General features: G+C 43.5%; 1 protein-coding gene across 2 annotated transcripts in view; it reads right to left on the bottom strand.

Moving 5' to 3' along the window:
• Positions 1 to 24,693, bottom strand: part of SUSD1 (sushi domain containing 1) — a 247,166-nt gene that overhangs the window by 195,139 nt on the left and 27,334 nt on the right. For both annotated transcript variants that reach the window (XM_040361305.1, XM_040361296.1), the window contains exon 3: positions 21,373 to 21,528. In XM_040361305.1, coding sequence (XP_040217239.1) covers positions 21,373 to 21,528 — 156 coding nt within the window. The remainder of the gene's footprint in view (positions 1 to 21,372; positions 21,529 to 24,693) is intronic.

The raw sequence follows: 24,693 nt of genomic DNA, 5'->3' as shown, positions 1-24,693 counted from the left end.
AAATTAGGCGCACTCCCGCACCGAGCATACTGCGCATGCTCCGTCGGGTAAATTACCCGACGTGTATTGCGCTAAATGACGTCGCCCCAACGTCATTTGCTTTGACGTTTACGTAAATGGCGTCCAGCGCCATTCACGGACGTCTTACGCAAACTACGTATTTTTTTTTAAATTCGACGCGGGAACGACAGCCATACTTAACATTGGTTGCCCCTCCTAATAGCAGGGGCAACCTTACGCGTCGCGTACGCTACGGAAACAACGTAAATTCTCAGCGTCGACCGTGTGTATGTTCGGGAATCTCGCGTAATTACCTCATTTGCATAGATGACGGGGAAAACGACGTTGCGACACCTAGCGGCGGGAAAAAAATTGCTTTTAAGATCTGACAGCGTAAGAGCCTTACGCCTGTCAGATCTAATGGGTATCTATACGTAACTGATTCTAGGAATCAGTCGCATAGATACCCGGGGCCAGATTAGGATTTACGACGGCGCAAATGGTGTTGCGCCGTCGTAACGCCATTGAGAATCTGGGCCCCAGGATTTATCCCTCCGTTGCGGCAGAAAGTTGGAGTGAGCAGCTGACAAAGCTGATTTTACTGATTTTGCACATTTTGGAACTTTCCCCCGATTAAGATTTTTGGGGCTGAGCTCTCATTTTCCAGCTCACTACCGCTTCAGTCCCACTGAGTATTGACATATGCCTATTGGTGCCTAATTATTTCTCTAGCCCCAACTAGGGCTTTTAGAATACTATAAGGACTCCTTTTATTTTATGCAAGGACAGCCATAGTTTTTAAATGGAAGTCTCCCATGGCCCTCACCCTAGATGAATGGATTTATTTGGTCAATTCAGTTATCCTGCTCTATAAATTTACTTATATATAGGGGTTGTCCTGGGAAAAGTTTCTAAGGTTTGGAACATCTGGCTTAGCTCAGCCTCTACCAACGCCTGACTAGATCTAGGCTAGACCCAAGTTAATGTAAGTGCCTTGAAAGACTCTTCAGGGAGGGGGTCAAATGTAAAGCTGTGGTCTACTATGCATATCTTGCTGAAGCTGCTCTAGTGTGAGCCCCTCCATATCCCAAGAGATGCAATTGGATACTTTCCTAACTGGTATTACTCCTGTATGTTTTCCTGCCTTGAACAAAGTGTGCCTGATTGTTTAAATTCTAGGGTTTTTAATTCTAGGATTTTTGTTGTTTTTAGTGAACTGTGTAAGAATGATGTACTGCGCGAGCAAGGGTATGCCCAGTTGGCTCTGTTTTGTACAGTTCTATAAGGTAACAATCCCAAAAAAATTGGAAACAAAAACAATTCAGGTGCGCAGTCATGTTGGAAGAGGAAGGGCCAACCACAAACTGTTCCAACAAAGTTGGAAGCATGAAATTGTCCAAAATGTCTTTGTATACTGATGCCTTAAGAGTTCCCTTCACTAGAACTAAGGGGTTAAGCCCCACCCTTGAAAAACAACCCCACACCATAATCCACCAAATGATTTGGACCAGTGCACAAAGCAAGGTCCATAAAGACATGGATGAGCGAGGGGGGTGGAGGAACTTGGAGTCCCGACCCGATAGAACACCTTTGGGATGAATTGGAGCCAAGCTTTTCCATTAACCAGTGCCAGAACCCATAAATGCACTTCTGGAAGAATGGTCAAACATTCCTATAGACACACTCCTAAACCTTGTGAACAGTCTTCCCAGAAGAGTTGAAGCTATTATAGCTGCAAGAGATTCATACTTTTTATGTGTTCTGTTGTTCTGTGACCTGAAATCCAATAGAAAGCAAAAACTTTTATAGATGTCAATGCAACAGAATTTCCCAGTGGGAATTCTATTCCTATTCTGGTGACAAGCTTAGAGATGGCATTTTCTGTAATTTTGAGAAAACCTTTTTTTTCTCAGAACCCAGGAAAAGAGTAAAGTGAAAAAAGAGGAAACTGGGTTTAGACCCACTTTAAAGCAGAGGTCAGCAATTGGTCAAGCTTGAACTACCTGTTGATTGCAGCCATGTGACAGGTAGGTCATGACTCCACCATGCTTCTACCCCACTCTCTGTGCTTAGTTTACAGCTCCTGGCATATGCTGCAGCCTTGATTTGATTGGCTTAGCTTGGAAGGGGCAGATGTTCACCTCTTCCATATGACTGCCAGTCAAAATGTGACACAGTAAGGGATGGATAGGGATAACAAAATGAGGCTGCTGTTAGGAGTCATAGTTAGAGGAGGTGGTAGGCTACTTATTGGGTGTCACCGCACTTCACATATTAAATGAAGAGACAAGTATGTTCCATACTACTGACCCCTGTACTCTGCGATACTACATCCTACCACTGCATTCTGTGTTACATACTCAGACCAGCCAGCCAGACCAGAACACAGCCCAGCCAGCTATCCAGACAGGCCAGAAGTTAAACCAGTGAACCAGGCCAAAATCCAAACTAGTCAGCCAGGTCAGAACTCAAACCTGTCAGCCAGGCTAGAATATAAACCAGTCAGTCAGACCAGAACTCAGCCCAGCCAGCCCTGCCAGAACATAGCCAAGGCAGCCAGCCAGCCCAGAACTCAGTCCAAACAGTAAGGCCTGAATTCACACCAGTCAGTCAGGCTAGAACGCAAACTAGCTAGCTAGCCAGCCAGCCAGCCAGCAAACTAGCTCTTGTGGTGCATGGAGTAAAACATTCTGACCGCTCTCTCCGCCGAATCTCCTGCATATTATCCTGCCTGCCCTCAGTTACTGCACCTACCAGCATACAGAGCACTTCCAGCTATCCTCCAGTGGCGCCGCGGACATGTTTAGACGGGGAAAAGATCTCCTCTTATCAGCGTCAAACCATGCTGGCCAAGATGGTGGCCGTCTACTACGCTCAGCCAAGGAGGCAGCACGGAAGCTGTTTGCTAAGGCAAACTACAAGGACCCTCTGGCCACACCGACCCCCTTGATTCCAGAAACAGTAGCGGATGTTTCTGCTGTTTAGGAGGGAGATACTAACTGGGAAGAAAGAGCCTGAAGAGTCTGCCATGTGGGACACAGTGAGTACCCCTGCCCTCCTAGCCTCTCACCCTGAAGCCAATACAACAGGAGTGGAGGACCCTGAACCCACACTCAGGGAAATCCTGGCTGCGGTCACCTCCTGTAACCTTATCTTTCATACAATGACCTCTGAAGTTAAGGGTGTGAAAATGGAAATAGCCCTAGTCAGACAGGACATGCAAAAGCTGAGGGAGCATACTGTTGCTCTGGAGGGCTGCATGAATAATGTGGAGGATGATATGACGCCATTGCAGCGTGATGTAAACCAAATTAGAAGACAAGGAGAATAGGCTGCGAAGAAACAATATCAGAGATGTGGGAATACCGTAAAGGGCTGAGGGAAAAAACCCTGTTGTCTTCATTGAGAACTGTCTTACAGAAACGTTCATCCTGGCATAATTTTCCCGCATAATTTGCAGTGGAACAGGCCCACAGAGTGCCTGCAAGGCCTTCCCGCATTGGTGAACCACCCAGACCATTCCTGTTCAAACTACTGAACTTTAAAGATAGAGATGCTATCCTACACTTGGTTCGAACCAAAGGAGAGGCGATGAAAATTGATAATGTCCGGATATCGTTTTATCCTGACTTTTCGGCTGAACTACAACGCCGGAGGGAGATTAAGAAGTGTTTACGCCGATTTGATGTCACCTACGCCATGTTATACCCTGCTCGATTGCACATGGCTGCAAACAATGAAAACCCTCTTCTTTGACAACCTGACTACCCTACGCAGACAGGCGGTGACCTGAATATCAGCTTATTATTGCCTAGTTGGGCTGTATTGCTAATCTGAATACTTTCTTTCCTGCATTGTTGGCTTTTACTACTGCAAGGCGGTAAAGAACTTTTGTTTTCCTGTTTAACTAACTGCCACTATTGATAGTGGAACTGCAAGCTCCTTCGGAACCATGAATTACCCAGAGACGTTGGGGCCTCCATTTGCATCTATCCCGCAAAGACTTTTAAAGTTAAGGTTCTTTCTCCCAAGTTTTGCAGGGACTCTGTGGGTCCAAGTTCAGGTTTGGTTGAGCTACTTACCCTCACGGATGAGCCATAGTCGGCTATACTGGGCCTCTCAATGGCCATATATGTTCTCCACATTTATATTGTCACTGCCTATTTTGTGACATTTTATTTTGTTATATGATGTCTCTATGGGTACACCCCTGCTCTACTCTCAGTTTAGGCCCGTAGAAGGACCTGGGCCTCAGACCGTCATTATTGTTACAAATACTTGCCACAGTTTTACCTTGTCCTAGATGACCCAGGTGTGAAATGTACTCCTCCCCCATCTGGGCCAATGAACAAAGTCAAAGGCGGTTAAATACGACTTACTGTCCTGTAATGTGTGGGGGTTGAATAATGGTGTGAAACAGGTGGCACGTTTCTCTGCTCCAAAGCCATATCCTAACGCAGTGGTGTGTTTACAGGAAACCTACCTTCAGTCTAATTCCCTGTTGTTGCTTCAGCACCTGTTTTTTTTTACACAGTTTCACTCCACCCTCACTGCTTGTTCCAGGGGAGTCAGTATTCTTGTCTCAAAAAATGTTCCCTTTCACTTGATCCAATCCCGTGTGGATGACCAAGAAAGGTATATCTTTCTGCTGTTTAAAATTGCTGGGGTCGTATGTATTATAGCCAATATATATATTCCTCCACCCTTCTCTCCAGACTGCTGACTGGTGCAATTAATGTCACCACACTCCAATGTGCCTATATGGGCAATGGGAGATTTTAATCTTCTGAATAAAAGCAAAGACAAATTTGTATTGAGTGGGGGTGAGATTACCGGTGCTGCGGGCCCTACTCCATTTGCTAGACTGATCTCAGAGTTGGGATTATGTGATGTGTGGAGGAATAGATTCCCTGACTGAAAATGTTACTCTTGTTACTCTTCTTCACACAAGGGACTATCCCGTATAGATTACTGCTTTAGTAACTCTAAGGAGCTGTATATGATACAAATGGCAGAATACCTCCCATGAAATATCTCTGATCACTCACCACTGAGAATACAAATTGCTGTTCCAGGTAACACTGGTCCCAAGAAGGTTAACCCTTTCTGGTTTAATCTCTTCCCACCCACAGAACCTCTCCCTAAGGGGATCAAATCCTTCCTCTATTATATATTATAATAAGAGTACGGCTGACCCTGGGGTGGTTTGGGATGCCCTTAAGGCACATGTCCGTGGGCTTATAAAACAAATCTCCAACATTAAAACAGCCACTAAGGAATGGCAAACCCTTGTGCTCAGTGAAGCACGTACAGCAGAGGAACGGTATATTACAAATCTTTCACCTGCCTCAGAACATAGTTGGTTGGTTGGCTGCCCAATCTCTACTCCAACAAGTTACCCTTACAGCTACTGAGAAGAAACGGTTCTTTACACAACAGAAGTACTTTGAGGAGGGGGAGAACACTGGGCACTTACTGGCAGTAATATCTCAGTCACAACAAGGAGCATCACATATAAAAACTATACAGGGCCCTACAGGGAACACTGTGCAAGATGTAGCTCAAATATTAGATGCCTTCAGTGGCTTTTATAAAGAGCTGTACGCCTCTAAGGTCAGCCCCACAGAGGAGGAACTGATGCAATTTTTGGATCAGTGCACTCTTCCATCATTATCCACAGAGGGCCGTATCACAATTGAGGAACTGACTGAAGCAGTGGCCGCTATGGCCAATAGTAAATCCTCGGGGACTGACAGACTACCTGCAGAAACTTACAAAGATACAGTGAATCTCTCTTGCCCACACTGTTGGAGACTCTGATGCTCTTGGGAGGGGGACTTTGCCTGCCTCTATGAGGGAAGCTATAATTGTATTGCCAAAACCAGGTAAGGACCCCTTATTGCCTGACACCTATAGTCCAATATCGTTAATAAACACAGATATTAAACTACTGGCCAGGATACTTCCACTCATCTGACAAAAGTGGTATCGATACTTATACACCTTGATCAATCAGGCTTCATACCTGCACAGTCAACGGGACAAAATTTTAGACGACCCTTTCTAAATGTACAGCTTCCGGTTGACAACCTGGGCAATAAGGCTGTGTTCTCGCTCAACGCTGCCAAAGCTTTTGACAGCATCAAGTGGAAATACCTATAGGCTGTTTTGCGTAAGTTTACAGTTGGCAAGACCTTTCTTGCATGGATTCAGCTGCTTTATGCAGCTCCCAGTGCAAGAATACGCATTAATGGAGTACTCCAGAAGCTTTTCCCCTACACCATGGGACCAGACAGGGGTGTCCATTGTCCCCTCTGCTCTTTGCCTTGGCGCTGGAACCTCTAGTGACAATGGTAAGAGCATCTCCAGCCATAGTGGGATGTCGTAGGGTTGAGAGGGTAGACAAACTTTTCCTATATGCCGATGACTCCCTGATATACCTAGGGGACACAGCAGGATTCCTGAAGGCTGTCATGCGACTTATAGACAAATTTGGTCAACACTCAGGATTTGCCATTAATTGGCACACGTCCTCACTGGTAGCGTTGGACCCTTTGCCTGCAGCCCTTCCTCCTATAGCCTCCCAGGTTGACGTGGTTACATCCTTTAAATATTTAGGGGTACAGGGGATGTAGGAGACTCACATAGAATCTTAAACCTATCTTGCAGGAATTTAGGCAAAAGTGCTCCAGTTGGTGTAAGCTGCCCCTCTCTGTTACTGACAGAGCTAACCTCATCAAAATGGTGTGAGCTCCCCAGTTGCTGTACATTCTCCACAACGCTCCTGTGTGGATCCCTCAATATTAGTTCGCCCACATTTTTTTTATGAATAGAGGCCACAGATCAGGTTAGCAGACAATGTCACTTTAGGCAATAAGTCACCCAACACATCTATTTATTCAGTTTTGTTTCTAAAATTCAATACCCAAATACATTTTATTAAAAAGGGGCAAATTAGACATAGTACTACATTGTATAAAACAATAAGCCTTTTTAAAATATGTTTTACCCATGATGGAGAATATGTTTTCTGGAACTAGTTGATGATTTAGTCAGTGAATCTATAATTCAGCTTTAACTACACAGTACTGTATAAAGTAATAAGTATAATAGCTGCAAAACCGTCTATAGAAAGAGCAGGTGTGAATCTAAAGCAAGCTCTGTCTTTGTTTTGTTGAATGTAGCTAATGGGGACAAATCTTCATCAACCTGAGCATGGAAACATTCTTGTGACTTGAAAAAAGGCGATCATCTCATTCAATGCATCATATTATTTAATTTGACTGTGTATCATTTCTTAACTTGAATACTTGAATTTATGAAAGTTCAAAGCAACTTCTCTTCATCTCTAAAACAAACAAGCAACATAAAAGTTGTCACCAGCATATTTAGCAACAGAGGCCCGGATTCAGAGAGAATTTACGCCGGTGTATCCATAGATACGCCACGTAAATTCAAATCTGCGCCGGCGTATCTACTTTCTGTATTCAGAAAGCTAGATACGCCAACATTAGCCTAAGATACGACTGGCATAAGTCTCTTACGCCGTCGTATCTTAGGGTGCATTCTGACGCTGGCCGCTAGGGGCGCTTCCGTTGTTGTCGGCGTAGAATATGCTAATTACCTACATACGCCGATTCACAAACGTACGTATGCCCGGCGCAATTTATTTACGCTGTTTACGTTAGGCTTTTTCGGCGTAAGGTTGTTCCTGCTATTAGGAGGCGCAGCCAATGTTAAGTATATACGTCGTTCCCGCTTCGAAATTTGAATTTTTTACGTCGGTTGCGTAAGTCGTAAGACGGAATTTACGTTCACGTCGAAACCAATACGTTGTTGTGCCGCACTTGGAAGCAATGCACACTGGGATATATACACGGACGGCGCATGCGCCGTCCGTAAAAAACGTCAATCGCGTCAGGTCATCATACATTTACATAAAACACGCCCCCCTTCCACATTTGAATTACGCGCGCTTACGCCGGCCCCATTTACGCTACGCCGCCGCAACTTACGGAGCAAGTGCTTTGTAAATACTGCACTTGCTCCTGTAAGTTACGCAGGCGTAGCGTAAAGACGATACGCTGCGCCGCCGTAAGAGGAAGCGCAGCTACGTGAATCCACCCCACAGAAATTAAGCCAGTTCCATGTTAAATGCTGCTAGAGGTGATGGCCAACCTTCAAGGGTTGTGTAGACTTATGTGTAACTCTCAGTTTCTCAGAGTGACCAGACCTTACATTTTGAATGTAGATTAGAGAATGTATTTTATTAGTATCAGTGGTGCGTCTATAGAGGGCGCCGGAGCGCCGCCCCCTCTGGCTCTCACACCGTCACTGATTACTATAACATAGATGCATGCATTGCATGAATTTATGTTATTGTTGCCGCTGCCGCAGAGTATTCAGATGGCCGGATGGTGAGCGCTGGCCACCTGAATAACAGCAGCTGGTTGGCTGTGTGGAAGTGCCTCTCAGAGCCAGCGGCTCTGATAGGCTTTCCGAGTACAGCCCTCAGGCTGTATTCAGCTTCCGAAAACTTATCTAAGACGTACGGGGGGTGAGTTACTTGGATAAGACTGACAGGCGTCTCAGCCAATCAGGTTCACCGGTTCTGGTTACCGGTAACCTGATTGGCTGAAACGTTATCGAGGGCGGGAGAAGACATCGAGGTACGTGCAAGGAAGATGGCTGACCCCCAGAAAGGTAAGTGCCGGGCAGGGAGGGGCATTTTACAGGGCACAGCGGCGAAATGGGCACAGTGGCATCAATGGACACAGTGGCAACAATGGGCACAGTGGCATCAATGGGCACAGTAGCGACAATGGGCACAGTGGCGACAATTAAAGGGCACAGTGGCATCAATTGGCACAGTGGCGACAATTGGCACAGTGGCGAGGGTGGATGGGCACAGTGGCTGCGTTTGATGGCATGGCACAGTGACTGCATTTGATGGCATGGCACAGTGGTGACAATTGATGGCACAGTGGCTGCGTTTGATGGCATGGCACAGTGGTGACAATTGATAGCACAGTGGCTGTGTTTGATGGCATGGCACAGTGGTGACAATTGATGGCACAGTGGCTGCGTTTGATGGCAAGGCACAGTGGCTGTGTTTGATGGCATGGCACAGTGGTGACAATTGATGGCACAGTGGCTGCGTTTGATGGCATGGCACAGTGGTGACAATTAATGACACAGTGGCTGTGTTTGATGACATGGCACAGTGACTGCGTTTTATGGCATGGCACAGTGGTGATAATTGATGGCACAGTGGCTGCGTTTGATGGCATGGCACAGTGGCTGCGTTTGATGGCATGGCACAATGGTGACAATTGATGGCACAGTGGCTGCGTTTCACGGCATGGCACAGTGACTGCATTTGATGGCATGGCACAGTGGTGAAAATTGATGGCACAGTGACTACGTTTGATGGCATGGCACAGTGGTGACAATTGATGGGCCCAGTGGCTGCATTTGATGGGCCCAGTGGCTGCATTTGATGGGCCCAGTGGCTGCATTTGATGGGCACAGTGAGGCTGCAATTGTTTTATTTATTTATTTTGTTTGCGCCCCCCAAAAATTTTGAGCACCAGCCGCCACTGATTAGTATTAATTTGTCTTTTCTCTCCAGAGAAATTAGATGGCTCTACTTATAACTTATAACTTATAAAGCCACCAATAGTACATTCATAAAAATAATTATTTATTGGTCTTTCTTTCTTTTAACTTTACTTTAGGAGAAACCTTTACTGAGAAAGATTGCAAGCTACTGTAGCACCCTCCTATGTAGGTACTAGTATTAGATAGATTTTTTGATAGGTAAATTGAGTTGCTTCACAGTAGCCAGTGTGGTTGTAAATTTAGTTTGCTCACTGTGATCAGTGCTGTACTCTATTAGTTAGGGCTGCTCAGGGTGCTCAGCTGCTGCTAGCCTGATATCTCCCTCTGCCTCCAGAGAGCTTGAGAAGCTGTTGGATATAGGTGTGGCGCTATGCAGATGGCAACATGAATACTGACACAGCCCTGGCCAATCCCAGGGAGGCAGGCCCTGGTGGCATGCTGGGAGACTATATATTCTTTGAGCACACTGGGCTCTGGATATTTTCCTGGAGAAGGTTAGCTCAGCCTGCAGTGGCTTGCTGCCCTCCAGGGCATTGCCATGCCACAAGTCTGCTATTTCAAGGCCTCAGGTGGAGTGACCTAAGTGCCTAGCTGCTGATACCCTGACGCTTGAGAGAGAGAGATAGAGCTGAGCTGAGGTGGGCCATCTGCTAAAGATCTGGTCTGGTATAATCAGAGTAAGGTGCCGCTTGGAAGTTGTTAGGAGGCAACCAGCTGTCCTTGGGCCTTGTGTCAGTACAGACAGTTCTGAGAGATGTTGGGGACCTTTGTACTGCTGCCACCCCTCTGGTGCTAGAGAGTCAGCTGTGGGTCTGTTAAAAGGTGAGATTGGTGGGTGTTCTGAGCTTAGCTAGTAGCTCTAAAGGAAGGAGTTTGAAGTTACTACTAATGCTAATGCTACTACATCAAATCTAAAGTCCACCATATGTTGCAAACACAGGGCCAGATTCAGAGACAAGATACGACGGCGTATCTCCTGATACGTGGTCGTATCTCTGAGTGCGGGAGGTCGTATCTATGCGCCTGATTCAGAGAATCAGTTACGCATAGATATCCCTAAGATCCGACAGGTGTAAGTGTCTTACACCGTCGTATCTTAGGCTGAATTTTCTGGCTGGCCGCTAGGTGGCGCTTCCGTATGTTTACGTGAGAAATATGCAAATTAGTATTTACGCCGATTCAGAAACGAACGACCAGCCGGCACTTTTTTTTTACGTCATTTGCGTTAGGCTTTTTCCGCCGTAAAGTTACCCCTGCTATATGAGGGGTATGTGTGGCGTATCCTTTGTTAAGTATGGCCGTCGTTCCCGCGTCGAATTTTGGAAATTTTAAGTCGTTTGCGAATAGGGCTGGACGTCATTTACGTTCACGTCGATTCCAATACGTCCTTGCGGCGTACTTTGGCGCAATGCACACTGGGATATTTTAAGGGCGGCGCATGCGCCGTTCAAGAAAAACGTAGAAAACGCAGGGTCAAGTCAAATTTAAATACAAAACGCCCCCAACATCCCCATTTGAATTACGCGGCCTTACGCCGCAACACATACGTGATGCCGCCGTAAATAAGGGCGCAAGTTCTTTCTGAATACAGAACTCGCGCCCAAAGTTACAGCGGCATAACGTATCGGAGATACGTTACGCTGGAAGAAAGATACGCTCAGGTATCTGAATCCGGCCGACAGACTTTATTACAGCTTTTCCAGAAAATAATACTTAGTCCTCAACTTTTTACTTTTTACATTTTGCTTTTTTTGGAGTATCTTACCTGAATCCCTTCAGCCCTATCTAAGTTCTCCAAAAATAAAAACAACAAAAACAACATCCTTATGCCGCGTACACACGGTCGTTTTTTGTGATAAAAAAAAACGACATTTAAAAAAAAAAGTCATTTAAAATGACCGTGTGTGGGGAAAACGTTGTTTTATGTCTTCTGAAAAACAACAAAAAAAAATTCGAACATGCTTCAATTTTTTATGTCGTTTTTCAAAACGTTGTTTTTTGTGTCATAAAAAATGATCGTGTGTAGGCTAAAACGACGTTTAAAACAACGTTTTTAAACCCGCGCATGCTCAGAAGCAAGTTATGGCGCGAGCTTGAATGGAACAGAGTGCCGTCGTACGTGCTGAACGTAACCGCGTTTTGCTAGAGCATTTTGAAAAAACAATGGTGTGTAGGCAACGTCGTTTTTTTAAAATGAAGTTTGAAAAACGTCGTTTTTTTTCATGAGAAAAAAACGTTTTTTTACAAGACAAAAAACGACCATGTGTACGCGGCATTAGACTGGTGATTGGAAAAATGCCTGTGTGTCTGGCTTGAGGTTGGTAGGGGAAGAAGCTTTGGGGAAGACCTGGATAGTATTCCTGCGGCTGCTCTGGGAGTAGTGCTACACTACTGATAAAGAGCTCTCCTTTTTAAAATACAAGTGGCTTGGCTGTTTATAATGTTCTAATGATGAAAGTCCTCATTAGCTTCTAATGCCGCATACACACCATCACTTTATGTGAAGAAAAAAAACGACATTTTCTGTGAAGTAAAAAACGACGTTTTTGAAACTTCAATTTTCAAAGACGAAGTTGCCTACACACCATCGTTTTTCTCACAATGTTCTAGCAAAGTGAGGTTACGTTCACCACTTTTTTCCATTGAAGCTCGCTTCATAAGTAGCTTCTGGGCATGCGCGGATGAAAAAACTTTGTTTTAAACGACGTTTTTGCTACACACGGTCAATTTCTGTGAAGTAAAAGTTGACGTTTTGAAAAACGACACATAAAATTGAAGCATGCTTCAATTTTTTTGGTCGTTTTTTAGAAGACATAAAACGACGTTTTCCCCCACACACGGTCAATTAAAGTGACGTTTTTAAAAACGTCATTTTTTTCATCACATAAAACGACCGTGTGTACGCGGCATAAGCCTTTGATTCAAGAGTTCTCTCCCAGGTGCATGTTTGTTCTGGTTCACAGTAAGTATAGAGGGCAGAAACAGCCAGGCAACTAGCATTTTCAGAACAAAGACAGCAATTGTATTCTACTTCAGTGCAGGTTTTTCTTTAGCCGTAGAATCGTATAGGTTTAGCACAAAGATTATAAAATGTACAATCATAGCACTTGATCTCAAGTGTTTTAATAGATCCAACATTATGTATGGGGCACCAGCGTCTACGGTATATCCATTGGCTTGAGTTCTCACACTCCTTTACAACTATAATCACATGGTGCATTTTGGTACAAGCTAGCTGCCCCTTTTGCATATAATTTCCATATTAGCCACCCCAAGTCTTTAAAAAGACTGTAGGAGCCATACATAACCACCTTCTTTACTGAGCTCCCACTGACCAACAATGAAAGGAGGCACTTAACGGGATGATTGCATACTCTCAGACTCAAATTGCAGAGGTTTTCCAGCTTGCAGGACAAAAAAATCTAAGCAACAGCAGGCTGAGAATGACCTTCACTGGGGAAGGTCAACTGAGCAGTTAACCCTTTACACACACCATAGCCCCCACCATATGTTTTGACAGAAACACACACCACTGACAGGATCTGCTATTGTAATTCTGACTTTTAATAATGTATGCCCAGATAGGAATGTTACAAAATCTTACACTATGGTAGCTTCTTCAAATAAGCAGAGTTCCTAATTCCTACAAAATTCAGTTTAACAATATTTATTGCTTAATGAACATTAGAAGAAAAAACAATTTAAAGGTAAAAAAGATACTTAAAGTGGAAGTTAAAGTGATGGTAAGCCTTATTATTATTTAACCACTTAAGGACAGAGCCTCTTTCTGAGATGTGTTGTTTACAAGTTAAAAACTGTTTTTTTTTGCTAGAAAATTACTTAGAATCCCCAAACATTATACATTTTTTCTAACACCCTAGAGAATAAAATGGTGGTCGTTGTAATACTTTATGTCACACCGTATTTGCGCACCGGTCTTACAAACGCACTTTTTTTGGAAAAAATACACTTTTTTGAATAAAAAAATAATACAACAGTAAAGTTAGCCCAATTTTTTTTATATTGTGAAAGATAATGTTACGCTGAGTAAATTGATATCCAACATGTCACGCTTCAAAATTGCGTCCGCTCGTGGAATGTCGACAAACTTTCACCCTTAAAAATCTCCATAGGCGACGTTTAAAAAAATTCTACAGGTTGCATGTTTTGAGTTAAATGTCACTCACATGTGTGGTTTGAACACAGCTTTCATATGCGGACTGCCGGCTGAAGATGAGGATACCTGGGTTACTGGGTTATGGCAGCTAGCTGGCCATAACAGAGATATCCCTCTTCAAACAGCCGACGTGGTTAAATTAAAGTAAAAAAGCTGGTATACTTACATACAGTGTTTTTTACCTACTCATCTTGAGTCCCCCGTTGGCAGGGCCATGTATAAAGGGGTACCACCGGTCCTGCTGTAAGAGGCCTGGGCCAGCAGGAGTGCCCTGGCAGCAGGGGGAAACATATGGTTTACAAGGGGGGGTAATCAGTGTGGAAGGGGGGCAATTACTGGATTCGATCCCTCTCAGCAGCAGCTCAAAGCTGGCTTGTTCTCCACTTCCTCCCTCCATCTGCTGCAGAGGGTGCCACACAGAGGATTGGTTGCAGTAATTGTCCCCCCACCGCACCAATCTCCCTCCCTGTGCACCATATGTTTCCTTTAGGCCCCTCTGTGTGACCCCCCCTACCCCCGCAGTGCTGCCTATGTCCCTCCTCCCCTTGCCGTTGGCAGCTGCAAGCACACAATTAGAATGGAGAGTGGGGTAAGAGTCTGGTGAATGTCATATTTACGAGACCTATCCCCTGAATGAACACAGTGAGTGATCAGTAATACCATGGTGTGGGAAGATTTCTGCCCTCCAGCCTGTGTCTTAGAATAAGAGGGAGGTAAAGCCTGCATTAATCTACATGTAATATCCCACCCCCATTGTGTTTAGCTGATTAGTGGGCATGGAGGAGGAAGGAAGGAGTGGGCTGTCATTTACCACTGTGTATACTCCCACATGTGTGACTCTATAGTCACATGGGCTGCTCAGATGTGATAGGGAGGAAATGCTCAGCCTAGAAACTCGCTGAAAACTGAGCATCTGCCGAGCTGCCAACACTGTTCTGCAAAAGGCCTAGCTGAATTAGGGACTTGGACAGAAGGGGCAGACAGAAAAAAGCAGGATGAACCATTTTTCTTTTGCAGAATACAGAAAATGAATTCCATAGTGACTGAGTGAGTATGAACAGCATGTAATATAGCATTTATTGATGGTAGTTTATATTATGATGTGTGTTTAGTATCACGTTAATGCAGAGAACGCATTAAGGTATAAAATCTTAAAGGGGTTGTAAAGGTAAAAAAAAAATTCCCCTAAATAGCTTCCTTTACCTTAGTGCAGTCCTCCTTCACTTACCTCATCCTTCGATTTTGCTTTTAAATGTCCTTATTTCTTCTGAGAAATCCTCACTTCCTGTTCTTCTGTCTGTAACTACACACAGTAATGCAAGGCTTTCTTCCTGGTGTGGAGAAAGCCTCTTGAGGGGGAGGGGGCGAGCAGGCAAGTCAGGACACTCTCTACTTTGCAGATAGAGAAAGGAGCTGTGTGTTAGTGGGCATCCTGACACTCCTGTTCGCCCCCTCCACCCTCAGGAGGCTTTCTCCACACCTTGCATTATCATTTTTATCTACGTTTTACTTTTTTGTGGTCTAGACTAGGTTCCGTTGCCTCCTAGGATTGCTACATCACAGCTATCCCAGGAGGCAGCGTGTTACTGAATCTCAACTTTTGCTGTGCATTTGGGGGGCACTATAGTGCAAATCTGTCAGAAGCTAGCGGCATTTGTAGACATGCAAATACCTGGAAGGGACCCACTGCACATTTGCACACATGCCTTTTTTTCTTTAGGCAGCAGGAAAGAGGGGTGGGGGAGATTCATTTATACGCATGTAAGTTCAGCTTTAACCACTTAAAGGCCCCCTTCACGCCGATATATGTTGGCAGAATGGCACGGCTGGGCACAAGCACGTACCTGTACGTCCTCTTTAAGTGCCCAGCCGTGGGGTCGCGAGTGCGCCGCCGCCAGCACGCAAGCGACCTGGTCCGAAGCTCCGTGACCGCGCCCGCGGGACCCGCAAACCCGATCGCCGCCGGTGTCTCGCGATCGGTCACCGGAGCTGAAGAACGGGGAGAGGTGTGTGTAAACACACCTTCCCCATTCTATATTGTGCCAATGTAAGCGATCGTCTGTTCCCTGATATAGGAAAAGACGATCACTGATGTCACACGTCCAGCCCCGCCCCCCTACAGTTAGAAACACATATGAGGTCACACTTAACCCCTACAGTGCCCCCTAGTGGTTAACTCCTAAACTGCAATTGTAATTTTCACAGTAATCAGTGCATTTTTATAGCACTTTTCGCTGTGAAAATGAAAATGGTCCCAAAAATGTTTCAAAATTGTCCGATGTGTCCGCCATAATGTCGCAGTCACAAAAAAAAAACACTGATCGCCGCCATTAGTAGTAAAAAAAATGATCCATAAAAATGCAATAAAACTATCACCTATTTTGTAAACGCTATAAATTTTGCGCTTATTGCGATTTTTTTTTACCAAAAATAGGTAGAAGAATACGTATCGGCCTAAACTGAGGGAAAAAATCGTTTTTTTTTATATATATTTTTGGGGGATATTTATTATAGCAAAAAGTAAAAAATATTGATTTTTTTTCAAAATTTACGCTGTTTTTTTGTTTATAGCGCAAAAATTAAAAAGCCCTGAGGTGATCAAATACCACCAAAAGAAAGCTCTATTTGTGGGGAAAAAAGAATGCCAATTTTGTTTGGGAGCAACGTTTCACGACCGCGCAATTGTCAGTTAAAGCGACGCAGTGCCGAATCGTAAAAAGCGGCAAGGTCCTTAACCTGCATAATGGTCCGGGTCAAAAGTGTTTAAAGGGTAACTCCAACTTCATGGGAAAAAATAGCAAATAAAATAATAAAGTGTATACATTTGAGACCTTCCCTTTTCAATCTAAAGCGCTGTAATTTTCTGTAACATGCAATGCAATATGGCTATCTAGAGGCGTTCTGTACATTGAATGTGTACAGAACACCCCCCCAGAAACAAAGTCAGATTTCAGACATCCCATGCAAAAAAAAAAATATTTTTGGTGAGATACTCAATAGAAAATCATGTCTAAAGGAATGCAGACCCTGCAATCCTCCTCATTAGAGCCTTGCAGGTGCAGCAGCTGATTGATAATTACGAAACCACACCCATTAGGTTCACTTTGCCCATGGACAAAAAGCTATTCTTTCAGAACAACAAAAGGTAGGAATCTGCAACAAAGTTTGTTACATTCTTGGTATGTACGATACATAGATCACCCAGAAGGGAAACAAAAATTCTCAACAAAAGTGGAGTTACTCTTTAAGCAGAGTCTCAGTGCAGAGTTTGGATCATTTAAGGATTAGGTCCAATCTGATGTTTCAGGAGTCACTTGCCCTCCTAATGTGACTCTCATTAAACTTTAATAACTCTGATAGTAAAACGAGAGCTTGCAGCTAATTTTCTTGTTTTTGGAACTAACACCATCCAATTAAAAGGGTCTGAAGGGTGAGTTATGAAAATGCTAGAGTATTTTATTATGCCTAACTATCATGGGTGCAACTATTTCTATTTCCATTTGACAACATTCCACAATTGGAAATCCACACATCATATTATTATTCATAATATTTAGCAGAATGAAATTACGATTTTTTAGACACCAAATATGACAGATCTATGACAGGTATCTTTCTCCTATGAGGTCTAATTTGTTTAATCAGCCTTCTGGACCTTGCAATATAGGCATGTTTGGTGTCTGAGTTGTATATCAATATACATTAACGTAGTCACTTTGTGGGAACGTAACTCCATTACAGTAGATGTTATAGATCATCAATGGAACTTGAGTTGGAGTTGTACGAGTCCAGCTATATTGGTCAGTATTTTGAAATCACAGGTGTGTATTCCTCAAACTGCACTCCAGAACATTTACTTGACCAATGCCTCTTCAGAAGTCCTTTGAAGATCCTCGCTAGTTGAGGTTTATGATATCTCTGCATTCCTTCTAGCTTGGAAAGTATTTTACCATCCATGACTGCCAAGATTACACGTGAGATTTTAATCTTACTGTTTTGGTTACCAACTAAATTTAGGGAAAATTAGGCTGGCACTGTGTACTCACCACACAGTTTGGGGATAGTCAGACCTCATTATTGGCAATTAACCACTAACCAGTGACCACTAATGCAAAGAGCCACCAAAGAAAGGAGGCCCTTCTCCACTGACCACCATCGTAAGACGACCCCTACCACTGTCTGCCAATAAATTGTTAACTAATGTAAGGGGAACTTAAAGCGTTTGTTAACACCCAAAAAAGAAAAGATCCTGTTCCTTTTAAATGAACGCATGTTATACAGCACAGTGCTTGTGCTGTGTATTTTGGCCCCCTGTATCACCTGAAATACCTGGCTGATCCTGCCAGTTTCTACCCTCCCCTCTGTACACTGACTCAGATATATCAGGGCTTCTGAGCCCTGACACTGTTGTCAATGTACATGCCTCCATCATACGCTGCTATCTGCAGCTCTCCTGTCACCCTCTGTCCTCCTCCTCCCCTCCCTTTCCCTGCCTGTTATCTCTCAGTATCGCTTATCTGCTCCTCTCCCCACTGCTTTAAAACGAACTGATCTGTATATCATCCCCTCTTTCACATAAAAAGCTGTGTCTTAGTGCCTATGCTATATAGAAAAAAAAGATTTCTACCTGTTTTAAGTGTCTTCCAGTGATCACATGACTCCAGGCTCTCAGATCCTCTACTACCTTCCTCCCTGGATGACGTCAGCAGGGGAATCTCGGCCCCGCCCACTGGAGATATCACACGGGAGAGCTGAGAACCTGGAGTCATCTTATCGCTGGGTGATGCTGCTAAAACAGTATCAGCTGGTCGCTCAGGTCTCCCGCTGGGACAAGAGAGCCTAAGAGAGCCAGGGAAGGCTAGTAAGTTGCTCTGATTGCTATTACAAGAAAGCCACCACTGACACTAAAAAACAATACCAGGGTAATGCCTGCAGCCACGGGTACAACCCCTGAAAGGATGGGAAGTGGTTTAAGAGTCGCCGCCTCTGCCCTTCTACCTAGGGGCGCCGCCTCCCCCCTAAAAAAATTGCACCCAAGGCAAACGGCTTCTTTGACTCGTTGTAGATACGCCCCTCTGTGTGCCGTGTGTATATTTTGAGCAGGCTTAAGTTCTATTTAACCACAGCCCTCCAAGCCACTCCTGCTCTTAGTTAGGGATGAGCCCAATCTTCGAGTCGAACGTAAGTTCAACTCAAACATCGGTTGTTCACCTGTTTGCCGAACAGCAAACAATTTGTGGCGTTCGCAGCAAATTCAAAAGCCGCGGAATACCCTTTAAAAGTCTATGGGAGAAATCAAAAGTGCTAATTTTAAAGGCTTATATGCATGGTATTGCTATAAAAAGTGTTTGGGGACCTGGGTCCTGCCCCATGGGACATGTATCAATGCACAAAAAAGTTTTAAAAACTACAGTTTTTTCGGGAGCAGTGATTTTAAAAATGCTTAAAGTGAAACAATAAAAGTGAAATATTCCTTTAAATTTCGTACCTGGGGGGTTTCTATAGTATACCTGTAAAGTGGCACATTTGTTCCTGTGTTTAGAACAGTCCCTGCACAAAATGACATTTCTAAAGGAAAAAAAGTAATTTAAAACTACTCTCGGCTATAATGAATTGTCGGGTCCCGACAATACAGATAAAAGTAATTGAAAAAAGCGGCATGGGTTCCCCCAGTCCATTACCAGGCCCTTTGAGTCTGGTATGAATATTAAGGGAAACCCTGAACCAAAATTAAAAAAATATTGCGTGGGGGTCCCCCCAAAAATTCCATACCAGGCCCTTCAGGTCTGGTATGGATTTTAAGGGGAACACCACGCCAAAATATAAAAATGGCGTGGAGGTCCCCCCAAAAATCCATACCAGACCCATATCCGAGCATGCAAAATAGCAGGCTGCAGGAAAAGAGGGGGGGACGAGAGAGCGCCCCCCCTCCTGAACCATACCAGGCCACATGCCCTTAACATGGGAAGGATGCTTTGGTGTCCAAACCACCATGTCCCCATGTTGATGGGGACAAGGGCCTCATCCCCACAACCCTTGCCCGGTGGTTGTGGGGGTATGCGGGCGGGTCCTGGCCCCCCCATGTGAATTGGTAACGGGGTACATTGTACCCCTGCCATTTCACCAAAAAAGTGTCAAAAATGGTAAAAAAACATAGGAGACAGCTTGGGACAAGTCCTTTATTAAATAAATAAATAGCTGTTGCTATTGGGTTATGTATGTATCCTGTAGACCTGTTTTGTTACCGTGTTTCTCCAAAAATAAGCCCGCGTCTCATATTAATTTTGGCAACAAAAGACACAGTAGGGCTTATTTTCAGGGTAGGTCTTACCATGTAATGTGCTGTTTTCTCTCCCAGCTCCCCCCCCCCCCCCCCTGCCTGTCAGGAATCCCCAGTGTGAACGGAGTTAAAATGCTTGTAAAATCATATAATCCACTTTATTACAGTATTATATCATGTACAATGTGTGTGTTTCTGTAATATAATTGTGCCGAATACCTTAATTATAGCGCCACTCTGCACTTCCTTGACCCGCTGGAGCTCTCTTTCCTGCATTTATATTACAGAAACACACACATTGTACATTATATACTTCTGTAATAGAGTGGGTTATAGGATTTTACAAGCATTTTAAACTAGGGCTTATTTTCAGGGTAGGGCTTATATTGTAGCCCTCCTGGAAAATTATGCTAGGTCTTATTTTCAGGGTAGGTCTTATTTTTGGGGAAACAGGGTATGTGTTAGACGGTGGGGGTAACTTAGGAGGGGAGATAGAGACAGACATTGTATTAAGAATATTGGAATAGATTGAGATTATAGATACATGACCAAAGGGAAACGGATACCGGGAGAAATAAACAAGGGATTTATTGTAAAAATTAATACAATTATGAGACTATGAAGTAAAGTCTGAAATATAACTGCTATTCTGATGGAGGAATAGGCTAATTATGTGATTATGTTACTATAATGATGTATGAAAGATGTCTTGAGATTTGCCTTCCTTTTTTTATTGTCTTTTCTGTTTTGTCGAAATAAAAAAAGAAAAAAAATTCCAGCGATGTACATCCATTTTTGAGCGGATACGGAGTAAAAAGGGAATATTTCACTTTTATTGTTTCACTTTAAGCATTATTAAAATCACTGCTCCCGAAAAAAACGGCCGTTTTTAAAACGTTTTTTTTGCATTGATATATGTCCCCTGGGGCAGGACCCAGGTCCACAAACATTTTTTATGACATTAACTTGCATATTAACCTTTAAAATGATCACTTTTGATTTTTCACATTCGTGTCCCATAGACTTTAAACGTGTTCATACAAATTTTTTACATGTTTGCATGTTCTCTTGCGATCCAAACCGGGGCTTGTTCTGCTCATCCCTACTCTTAGTATACTGTGGCCTTGTCCACCACTCTGCAGCTTTTCTCTACTTAGGAAGCCCAATGGTTCCCCGAGTTCTTCACAATCGTAATATGCTCCTGGGTTAATCAACAAGCTATATAATACAAAAACAAGATCAAACATTTAAAAACAGTTAACAGTTTTTAACATTTCACTTTTCCTTCACTTACCTGTACAAAAAGTGCCATCATTTGGTATAAAATTGTCATGGTTATTGGATGGTCGATAACCTTTCAAACAGATGCAGTAGTAGCTGCCATGTGTATTGTGGCATTCTGTGTGTTCACCACAGATTTTTTGCGCTCCAATCTGACACTCATTTTTATCTGTTTCAACAAAAGAACACAAAACCATACTTTTAAAGGGGAGTTTTTTTAATTTAAAATTACCTCTTATAAACACAATACAAGTTTCCTAATACTCTTGTTTTTATCTTTTTGGTGTCACTTGTACTCTCATTGTTTGTTAAATCAGAATTAATTGAATGACTTGGATAGCATGCTACAGCCATTATATTATCAATGCTTAAAGTGTATTTCCACATTTGCAGCCAAATTGGAATCGCACCTACTATATATTTGTCGCATGCTCTTATTCACATAGCATAACTAAAAAAAACATTTAAAAAAATAGCAGCTTATCTTTTTTAGATGCTTGGTGGTTCTCTTGTTTATGAGGGGACTGGGAAACTGCATCTGCCATAATTAACCCTATCTGTACTGTGCAGGAAGATCTTTCTTAGCATTTGCAACTACGGTAGATTTGAACACTGTCCGAACAAAGGCTAAGGCCTTGTACACAAGATCAGTCCAATCCGATGAAAACGGACTGAAGGACCGTTTCATCAGTCCAAACTGACCGTGTGTAGGCCCCATCAGTCCGTCATCCTTCAGTCGCAAAATTGAGAACTTGCTTTAAAATTGATCCGATGGACGCCTAACCGATCAGTCCAAACCGATGGTTAGTACGCAAAAGCATCGGTTCCAAACCCGCGCATGCTCAGAATCAAGTAGACGCATGCTTGGAAACATTGAACTTCATTTTTCTCTGCACGTCGTTGTGTTTTACGTCACCGCGTTGGACTCGATCAGTTTTTGAACTGATGGTGTGTAGGCACATCAGACCATCAGCCTTCGGACCATCAGACCATCAGCCTTCGGACCGTTCTCATCGGATGGACTGATCGTGTGTACAGGGCCTTAAAGGGAGTCAATGACACTATTTACAGCCAAAAGGATTGGTTTACTAAAACTGGAGAGTGCAATATCTGGTGTAGCTGTGCATGGTAGCCAATCGGCTTCTAATTTCAGCTGGTTCAATTAAGCTTTGACAAAAAAAACTGGAAGCGGATTAATTTCTATGCAGAACTGCATCATATTTTGCATGCTCCAGTTTAAGTAAATCAAACTCAAAGGGTTGTTAAATGTACTGTAGCTCTACTCACAAATGGTATGAGCCTTGCACGTTATGCAACAGACTGCACTGATTTGATGCTGCTGTCAAAGGGTGCCTTTTATAATCATACATCTAGAGTGGAGGCACTCTAAAACAGAAGTGTTACTGGCCAGATCACCAGGTGAAAATGGGGGAAAAAGACAAAAAAAAGGAAAATGAGTGCAGCCACCACATCTAATGATTGGTACGCTGCAGTTTATTAAATTTTTTATTTGGGGGTTAACTCTGCTTTTATGTGGTTATGTGGTTGTGTTCACCAATTCGACCTATAATGATTTGAAGGTTCTGAAGAAAGTTTTAGCTTTTTGACTCTCTGTGGTAAACAGTCCTTGGTTAACTAAGATCAAGTAGGACTTATCCTTCAAATGTCCACAGATACTAACTTGAGCAAGATTAACCATGTTACTCTTTCAGACCAATTTTGTTGTTAGACTTAGAGAAAGTGTTTGATTTGGTTGGTTTGGTTGGTTTGGGGGTACATGAGAAAGTCCTCTCAAGCATAGGGTTTTGATTTAGGAAGAAAGGAGAATAGTTATTTATTGGCCCTTCATTGTGGCAAAGTCAGTCTGTACCTTTAGCAGAGAAACAGACCCAAATAATATTGTTTCACTTCGGTGCTTGACTATAGAGATGGTGTTCTTATGCCACGTACACACGACCGTTTTTCCTGTCATGGAAAAAAACAAAGTTTTTCTTGTCTACACACGATTGTGATAAAAATTGCTCGAGCAAAGCGCAGTGATGTACAACACGTACGACGGCACTATAAAGGGGACGTTCCATACGAATGGCGCCATCCATTGGGCTGATTATGCAAATTTCCCTTCTCATAACTTGCTTCTGAGCATGCACGTTTTTTCCCCGTCGTTAAAGCCTACACAAGACCGTTTTTCATGATGAGAAAAACGATGGAAAAAATAGAGCAGGTTCTAAATTTTTAATGGCCATTTTTCTCATCGAGAAAAATGCTCTGGAGCCTACACACGACTGTTTTTAACGACCAATTAAAAAGAATTCATTTTTCTCATCATGAAAAACGGTCGTGTGTATGTGGCATTAGGGTCATAGTCAGCATTTTTCTTTCTCCAAACACGACAAATCGAGTTAATGCCAAAGAGCTTCATTTTGGTCTCAGTTAGGCCGCGTACACACGGTCGTTCCAAACCGATGAGAATGGTCCGACGGGCCATTTCCATCGGTTCACCGCTGAAGTGGTCTGATGTGCGTACACACCATCGTTCCAAAAACCGACCTGGTCAGAACGCGGTGACGTCAAACACACGACATGCTGAATAAAATGAAGTTCAATGCTTCCAAGCATGCGTCGACTTGATTCTGAGCATGTGCGGGTTTTGAACCGATGCTTTCTGTACTAACCATCGGTTTGGACCGATCGGGCAGCGGGCCATCGGTTTGATTTTAAAGCATGTTTTAACATTTTGGACCGAAGGACAACAGATCGATGGGCTATACACACGGTCGGTATGGACCGATGAAACTGAACCTCGGTCCATTCTCATTGGTTTTGTCCGACCGTGTGTACGCGGCCTTAGGGACCTCAGATTGTAAGCTCCTTGAGGGTAGGGACCGATGTGAATGTACAATGTATATGTAAAGCTCTGCGTAAATTTACAGCGCTATATAAGTACCTAAACAATAATAATAATAATGTGACCACAGCACTTTCTCCCAATCCTTCTCTGAATCATTTAGATATTCATTGTCATGACTGTACTTGTGCCTTATTGAGGAGTGGGATTTGCCATGTTTTGAGGAGGAAAATTTCTGACTATGACCCTAAGAACACCATCCCTACAGTCAAGCATGAAGGTGGAAACATTATGCTTTGGGGCTGTTTCTCTGCTAAAGGTACAGACCGACTTTGCCACATTGAGGGGCCAATTGATGGGGCCATGTATTGTACAATCATGGATGAGATCCTTCTTCCCTTAGCCAGAACACTGAAGATGAGTCATGGACTGGTCTTTCAGCATGACAATAACCCAAAACATGCCACCAAGGCAACAAAGGAGTGG

The sequence above is a fragment of the Rana temporaria genome, chromosome 1 (genome assembly GCF_905171775.1).
Source record: "Rana temporaria chromosome 1, aRanTem1.1, whole genome shotgun sequence".
In the NCBI taxonomy this organism is placed as follows: Eukaryota; Metazoa; Chordata; class Amphibia; order Anura; family Ranidae; genus Rana; species Rana temporaria.
Note: the sequence above shows the minus strand (reverse complement) of the source record. Positions and strands in the feature narration are given on the sequence as shown.